Source organism: Salpingoeca rosetta (genome assembly GCF_000188695.1).
Source record: "Salpingoeca rosetta unplaced genomic scaffold supercont1.2, whole genome shotgun sequence".
Taxonomy (NCBI): domain Eukaryota; class Choanoflagellata; order Craspedida; family Salpingoecidae; genus Salpingoeca; species Salpingoeca rosetta.
The window spans coordinates 1,250,077-1,258,082 of NW_004754932.1; the positions used below are offsets into that span (position 1 = coordinate 1,250,077).

The following is an 8,006-nucleotide window of genomic DNA, read 5'->3' on the forward strand; positions in this document are numbered from 1 at the left end:
TCAGGCAAAGTGAAGTTGTGAACATTTGTTGGTGTGTGTGTTAATTTTCTTACGTAACCGCCGCGAAGCATTGACGACCAACTCTGCCAACACACATACACACGCACACGCACACACACACACACATACACACACACACACACGCACATACACACACACACGCACTCACTCACACACACACACATAGCAACGAAGCGATGGCGACCACCAGTGATGACAAGGAGTTTGTGCCAACGGCAGAGGTGAGTGGTCGTGCCTGGGCAGACAACGTCACATCACAGCGTCACGTTCCGCGAAGGAAAAGCTGCATTCATTCTTGTTGCATTTCGCTTACAGTCATGCCTGTGGTCCATTGCAGGAGCTGGAGGCGATTGGCAATGCCATGAAGGACGAAAACTTCCGCAAGCTGCTGGCCGAGTATGCCGAGGAGATTTCAAACCCGGAGAACCGCAAGGTTGACAATATCATGCCGTGTTGGCGATGGTGTTCATCGGAAAACCCTGCTTTGATTGTGATGACCCGTGTGTGTGTGTGTGTGTGTGTGTGTGTGCGTGCGTGTGTGCGTGTGTGTGCGTGCGTGTGTGTGTATGTGTCCTTGCGTGTGTGTGTGTGTGTGTGCGTGTGCCTTCCAGCTCACTTCTTCCTTGCTATAAATGACAGCGATATGAGGAGGAGCTGCGACAGATGGAGGCCATGCAAGGCAACGATGTCAAGTTCATCAACCCCGAGGTTTGTATGTGTATGTATGTATGTATGTATGTATGTATGTATGTATGTATGTATGTGTGTATGTATGTTTGTGTGTATGCCTCTTGTGCGTGTGCGTGTGTGTGTGTGCTGGTGACATCAAGTGTAAAGTTCTGGTTGACCATTAAACGACTTGCTTGATGTTCGCAGCCCGGGTTCGTGGTCAAGAGCAAGCTCAAGGACTCTGACACCAAAGTCTTCATGAACATTTGCCAGGTACTGACAAATGTGAAACCATGAATGCACTGCTTGTCACCATACACACGCAACGTGCTTTCTTTCAAACATCACGCACAAATACGCGCACCTTCAATTGCACACACGCGCACCTGAACCAACCCACTCTCGTTCGCACCCACCCACATACCCATTCGCACATACACACACTCACACACTCACACATACACATACACACGCGCGCACCTGCATGGTCCCGGATATGCGCAGTCGGAGGTGATTGACAAGCCGACGTCGACGACAGCGACCGAAGGCAGCAAGCGCGGAGTGCGCTGGTCCCTACCACACAGCATCACCAAGCACCGCGAAGACCTGGACAAGGCAGGCAACACGTGCATCGTGTACGACGTCGTGTTTCATCCACAGGCATTGCGACTTGCCAACATGGACGCCCGCTTCAAGGAGGTCAGTGCGTGCGAGTGTGTGATTATGTGTGTGTGTACGATGTCTGTGTGTGTGCGGGGTTTTTGTTTTGTTGTGTGTGTGTGTGTGTGCGGTGTTTTCTTTTTGTTGTGTGTGTGTGCGGTTTTGTGGAGTTCCTCTACTTGTTTGTTCGCGTGGCATGTTCCTTTGCTGGCCGGTGGGCGCCTGCGTGCGTTCTAGCGTGCTCGTGTCCTTGTGTTCGTACTCCTGTGCACGAGTGTTGGCACTCACACATGTCAGCACCACGACGTCCTGCTTTGCTTCAGATGGTGGTGGGCACCGCGTTTGACGGCATTGAGCAGCGCTTCTCCTACCACAAGCTCGATCGCTCCACCAAGAAGCACCTCAAGATGAAGTTCAAGGTGCGTAAACAAGTAGGGTTGCTCGTGCGTATGTGCGTGCCTGTCTAGTGTCTCACTTCATGTGTGTGACACTCGGTTTACGCGCCGTCGCTTTCCCATGTCCCACCGCCATCATCACCACCACCACCACAACAACAACAACAACAACGACAACAACAACGACAACAACCACTGCCACGACTGCGACATGATCGTGTGCAGGGCATGCCGTCCCGGTCTGTGATTCGCACATCTGCCAGCGGTTCGAATGCGGCGGCGGGTGAGGACGTGGTGGGTGCCGTCAAGTCCCAGATACAGAAGCAGCACCAGCAGGCCAAGCAGCACCAGCAGAACCAGCCCAAACAGAAACCCGCAGTGGAGACAGACAAGCACACGGACGATTCGTCCACCAAGCAGCCCGATGACAGGACACCCGCGCACCGTGTTGTGTATCGCCGCGCGTTTGATATGAGCGATGTCCGTGACGCCCCTGACGCCGGCACCTCCACCCGTCCTGAGGTGCTGCTCCGAGAGGGCGTGGAGTCAGGTGGTGGTGGAGGTCGTGTGATCGTGGTGCTGGAGGGTCAACGGAACTAGGAGTGTTGTTGCGAGGCGGTGGCGGTTGCACGTGTAACGAAACGAAACGTGACACAATGTCCGCTTGTTGCTGACCCTGTTCCTTGCTTGCACCCTTGCCCAATTTGGTTTTTGCACGTTCAGGCGATTGTCGTGAGCGTGGAGCTGCCCAAGTGCAAGTCTGCTGCCAGCGTTGATCTTGATGTAGAGGAGCGACTGCTTGCCCTCTCCTCACCTGACGGCCCGTACGACCTCTCACTTCCGCTCTCATTTCCTGTGGACGAGGTACACTTGACCGCGTGTGTGGCTGTGTTTGTGAGTGTGTTTCTGTGTGTCTCTGCCTGCATGCGTGTGTATTTGTGTGTATGCGTGTGTATATGTGTGTACTTGCCTGTATATATGTGTGTAACGTCTGCGTTTCTACCCGCGTATCTTTTTGGTTTATCACGATGTTTTGTTCCATTGGCGACCCGCTGACGCATGACGAAATCGCACGTACTGGCGCCCCAATTACCGCCGCCGCCACCACCACCACCGCCACCACCGCCGCCGCCACCACCACCACCACGCAGGAGAACGGCACTGCCAAGTTTGACAAGAGTAAGCGCATTCTGACGGTGACGCTGCCTGTTCTGCCGGCGACCAGAGGTGGCGAAGACGACGACGCGCAGGTGGCACCCCACCCGATGCTGGGCCGTGTTGCAGAGACACAGAGCCGCGCACTGGAGGGGAAGAAAGGGACGATTGATGACAAGCAAGGGCAACCGCAGCAGCTTGGCACGGTGACTGAGGTTAGCCGAGACGACAGTTCCATCGGAAAGGCAGCGGATGCTGCCGCTCCAGACAGCACATCCTCTGCCCTCTCGGCAACCCAAGATACAGCGAACGTGGATGGTGCCTGTGAGGATGACAGCAGCAACAACAAGAGCAGTATCGACAACAGCATGAGCGGCGACACCAACGACAGCGCCGCAAACAATGCAGACAACACTGTGAACAAGCACGTACCACATGTGACGTTTGTGCAGACACCAACCAAGCTGAGCCTCATCATTGATGAGGCCGGTTTGAACAGCAGCAATGTGAGTGCTTGCAAGCACGTGACAACGGTTGCGACTGGCATTGACATCCACGGCCTGGACGTGACCCTCCGCGACTCTCAACCACCTCTTCTCTTCAGGTGACGACATGCTCACATCTGACTTGCGCAGGGCACCTGAAGCTCGTGCGTGTTCATATTCAGGTGCGCGCTGACATAACTGTTTGTTGCTTTTGGTGCAGGTTTGACTCGTGTTTCGAGGAGGATCAGCCCGCATGTGACGTCTCGCCAGAGAATGTCGTTATCAAACTCACAAAGGTGATGACCCGGTGTATCTTACCCGTCGTTTAAGTGCTGGTTGTTTGAGTTGTTGTTGTTGTTGTTGTTGTTGTTGTTGTTGTTGTTGTTGTTGTTGTTGTTGTTGTTGTTGTTGTTGTTGTTGTTGTTGTTGTTGTTGTGTTGTGCCGTCTTCTCCTGCCCGAACTTTTACCTCTTCCTCGTTATTGCTGCCATAACTGTTCAGTTGTGTGCGTTGTCTCACGGTCTCTTGTGCCTGTGGATGACTGCTTGTTCAACAGACACCCGCTATTTCGTGGCAGCGTGTGCGGTACGGTCATGACGAAAAGACCTTGCGCGAGCGTCTCCTCTTCACCGAGGAAAACGTGAGTTTGTCACGTTTGTGTGTGCGGGTGTGCGTCTTTGTGTGTTTGGATTTCATTGTATGCTTGGCCTGTCGAAACAGCTCAACTGTCGTTCATGGCTGTCGTTCATGGCTGTCGCTGCATCATTTGATTGGCTGCTCGTGCAGACAAAGCAGGATATCAAGGCCATGGCTGACCCCTGGACGGAGCCCAGTGCCGAGCGCGCGGTAACGAGTGCAAGTACCAGTGGCTGCGACACTGGCGGGGACGAGGAGGACAGCAGTATGGCCACAACCAATTCAGGCGTGGTGCCGATTGACGAACGAGACAACACGAAAGAGATCGACCTGGATATGAAGCAGGCCGATTCGCCCGGTGCACATGAGACACCGAGTGCAACCGTCGTTGAGACACCGCGTACACCTGCAGTAGCAGGCGTGTCAGACGTGGCAGACGTGTCATCGGCGTCGCCGGCGAGTCTTGATCCATCCACGGCACCACCAGAACAACAACCGCAAGACCAGCCTGCGTCCACCGCAAGAACCCCGCTCGCCTTCCAACATGATTTGCTGTTTGACATGGATTGATTGTTGGGCGACTGTGTTCGCGGCACCTGCTTTTGATTGTTGACAAGCAGCTGATACGTATGTGTATGTGGCCTTTTTCTCAGGCATGCGTCCTTGCTTCACCAATGCGAGACATGCCACCGTAGATCATGCCTAGGACACTGTACCCGTATCATGTAACCGTTCCGTTTCTCTCTGTCTTCCTTGACATTGTGATGATGACTGTGACGGACTTGAAAAGATGAACTGTTGCATATCGCTTTTTTGATTTCTTGTCCAAACAGAACGACGCACTCACACACACACACACACACACACACACACACACACACTACCTCTCTCCCTCTCTCTCTCTCTCTCTCTCTCTCTCTCTCTCTCTCTCTCTCTCTCTCTCTCTCTCTCTCTCTCTCTCTCTCTCTCTCTCTCTCTCTCTCTCTCTCTCTCTATGCATAGCACATGCATACACAATCTTCTTCCGCTCAACTGCACTCGAGCATGTACAACAAATCCCCCTTCCACGCACACACGCACTCACACACTCACGCACACACGCATCGACCCGCTCGCACCAAATCCCAACCTCTCCTTCACCGCACCTCCCACGAAACATCAACCCAACGAGCACAGCACTGAAACACACTGAGCCTCGTCTCATCCAGTCAGATTCAACGAATACGCTTCCCTGCGAGGAGGCAGGCTGTCATTGCTTCCAGCGGCCGGTTGATGAAAGTAACGTTGGGCCATGCACCGCCAGCGCGAGTGAAGCAGTCGCGCACCACAAGGCAGGCGACGGGTGGCAGGTGTGTCACGTCGTCGAACTTGCACTTGCTGAGCACAAGGCGCCGAATGTGTTGGAGACAGCTGAAGTCGTTGATGACTGTGTGGACCAGCTTGCAGTGTGTCACGTCTTGCAAGCGCTTCAGCACGATACAACCCGGCTCGCTGGAGCTGCCGTTGCTGTCGGTCGGCTCACCCACCATAGCGTTGGCGGCATCCACGCGCTCGCTCGAGCTCACCGCCAAGCGCCCCAAGCAGCGGCGCACGTCCACTTCATTGCAGCGTAAGACCTCGCCGTCCAGCGTGCAGCCCCGGAGTTCCAGGCGCTGCCGACCAGCAAGGAGATGGACGTCGCGCAACACACTCATTTCGGAGCCAAACTCACGTCCGATCCGCACGCGTGGCACATTGACCACAAAACCAGTCCGCAGCCTATGTGCACATGAATCGACGATCAGCTCGTTCACACATGCAGGAACGCGCATGTCCACTTGAGACCCCAGCACTTCGATGCACACGCACATATCATCTGAGAGATAGTCGAGATAGCTAAGGGCACCCAAGCGTTCAGGAAATGAGGGGTGGGCAAGCTCCAGCCTGTCGACACGTGTCTCCAGAGACGTCAATGCCTCCAAATGAAGATATAAATCAAGATCGACGTTGAAGTGCGCGACTGATGCATGTTCAAAGCCAGCCACCAAATCGTCACTCGCGTTGTCGAAGACCGTGAGAGACTTCAGCCGTCCCGGGCACAACAACATCAATCGGATCCACACTCCCAAGAAAACTCACGTAAACCTCGATTGCGTTCGGCAGCTGAACCCGCCCTGACGCTTCGACTTCTCGAAGCCGGGCCACTGTTGCTCGTAGCATGTCGACTTCCAGGGGCAATTGGTTCAGCGAAACCTCGCTCGCCAGGGAGATCACGCGATCATGCTCTGCTTTCTTGGCAGCATCAAGATCATCGGCGTCAACTCTCACTGGTGAGGTGTCATCCCAGTCAGCCTGATAAAGGGCGAGTTGTGTTCGAGTTGCCAGCGATGCAGCATCGACGTCCTCCCCGTTGAAGCACACCTGGATGTTGGGAATGTGCATCCATGAGTGTGTTGGTGCAATCCTTCGACGACATTTGAGCTCCATCCTCTGCACGTTGCGCAATTCACCCCTGATGGTACTTTGTTCCTGGGTCTTGTCCCAGTACAGCTGCTCGATGTCATGCAGCGTCACGTGATCAATCGGGGAATCCCTAATGTTCAGCTTGCTGATGTTGCTCAAACTCAGGGAACGGAGATGCGTGTGACACTGCAAGGTGACCCATGCTCCGTGAGACCCGTGCAGGACGGTTGACTGCAGGGCTTGGAGTCGGTCTGCCTCTGCTTGGCTGTGAATGGCTGCGGTCAATTGGAACAGTGCCAGTCGTCGCGGAGGCTGTTGCTGTTGTCCTTGCTGCTGCCGGTGCTGGTGCTGGTCCTGGTGCTGGTCCTGGTGGTGGTGGTGCTGGTGGTGGTGGTGCTGGTCCTGGTGCTGTTGCTGGTCCTGGTCCTGGTCCTGGTCCTGGTCCTGGTCCTGGTCCTGGTGCTGTTGCTGGTCCTGGTCCTGGTCCTGGTCCTGGTCCTGGTCCTGGTCCTGGTCCTGGTCCTGGTCCTGGTCCTGCGTGGATGAGGGCTGTTGCAGTTCACGTTGATGCATGACACCTTCGACAGAAGCGTTCTGGGTGCATGGTGTCGGTGTGCTGGTGAGAAGCGATGTTGTCGAGGCACTGTCCGTGGCTGCTGTTGATATGGCGGCAGCCCATGCTTCCAACTCCGAAAGGCTGATGAAATTGACACGGCCACAGCGAGCAAACTTGTCCCAGAAAGCGTGGGTCTGTGACAGGGGACCTGCCAGTCGAGAACGAAGAAAGGGCAAACTGCTGCGCCATGTCACGCCGATCCAAGAATAGGCCAGGCAGCGCTCCTCCAGCCACGCTGTCATGTCGAAAGCACTGTCGTCTCTGGCTTGGGTCGGTTCAGTTGGGCGAGACAGCGGGTACACGTCTTGCTGGAATGTGTCGAGCCAATTGTATGCGACTGGAAGGGCGTACTCGAAGGCGTCCGGCAGGCACCACTTGGGCATGGCCCACGGCAGGTCGTGATAGAGCCCGCGACAAGTGAACATCAAGTTGAAGAACGTGCGCGCCGTGTCTCGTGCAGCAAGTGTGCTGTCCAAGTGAACCCCAATGCGCATGTTGTCAGGATCCTGGTGAGGAGCCGGTCGTTCAAGGAGACGTTGAGCAACCAGTGCCCACTCTGAAGCAGAACTGCTCATGGTCGATGTGTGTGTCGTGTGGTCTTGTGCGGTACTGCGTGTCTGTATGCGTGCGTGTGCGTGCTCGGCGTGTGTGTTGCTGCTGTGCTGTGTTGCGTGGTCGAGTGATGCAGACGTATGACCAAGACGAATGAACCAGGTGACATAGAAAAGTGGACGACAGCCACGTTTTTTTATTGCAAGGGAATCTCAACGGAAGTCTTTTGCAGACGCTTGCTCTCTGATTTGTCGACGACGCATTGACTGGCGCTCTTCTTCTCACAATCAATCAGGCGCAGGCTCATCGTTTGATCTCAGTTATCGGTGTACGCCCGCACAGTCTCAGATAACGCGCACATGTGCGCGATGTGAT

General features: G+C 54.9%; 2 protein-coding genes across 2 annotated transcripts; one reads left to right on the plus strand and one right to left on the minus strand.

The window, feature by feature from the left end:
- The first annotated feature begins 45 nt into the window (after positions 1–45).
- Positions 46–4,873, plus strand: PTSG_00851 (uncharacterized protein). Its single transcript, XM_004998262.1, has 12 exons — positions 46–242; positions 359–454; positions 661–729; positions 898–963; positions 1,195–1,389; positions 1,674–1,769; positions 1,971–2,267; positions 2,469–2,609; positions 2,897–3,504; positions 3,606–3,681; positions 3,942–4,025; positions 4,172–4,873. The coding sequence occupies exons 1-12, from the start codon at positions 198–200 to the stop codon at positions 4,589–4,591; spliced, it is 2,193 nt and encodes a 730-aa protein (XP_004998319.1). The 5' UTR covers positions 46–197; the 3' UTR covers positions 4,592–4,873.
- A 362-nt stretch (positions 4,874–5,235) lies between these two features.
- Positions 5,236–7,654, minus strand: PTSG_00852 (uncharacterized protein; the record flags this gene model as incomplete). Its single annotated transcript, XM_004998263.1, has 2 exons — positions 5,236–6,020; positions 6,073–7,654. The coding sequence occupies 2 exons, from the start codon at positions 7,652–7,654 to the stop codon at positions 5,236–5,238; spliced, it is 2,367 nt and encodes a 788-aa protein (XP_004998320.1).
- Between the last annotated feature and the right edge of the window lie 352 nt (positions 7,655–8,006).

Coding starts and splice junctions, on each gene's coding strand:
- PTSG_00851 (XM_004998262.1), top strand. CDS start 198: ATGGCGACCACCAGTGATGACAAGGAGTTTGTGCCAACGGCAGAG. Junction 1,390..1,673: donor TGGACGCCCGCTTCAAGGAG/GTCAGTGCGTGC, acceptor GCTTTGCTTCAG/ATGGTGGTGGGCACCGCGTT. Junction 1,770..1,970: donor ACCTCAAGATGAAGTTCAAG/GTGCGTAAACAA, acceptor GATCGTGTGCAG/GGCATGCCGTCCCGGTCTGT.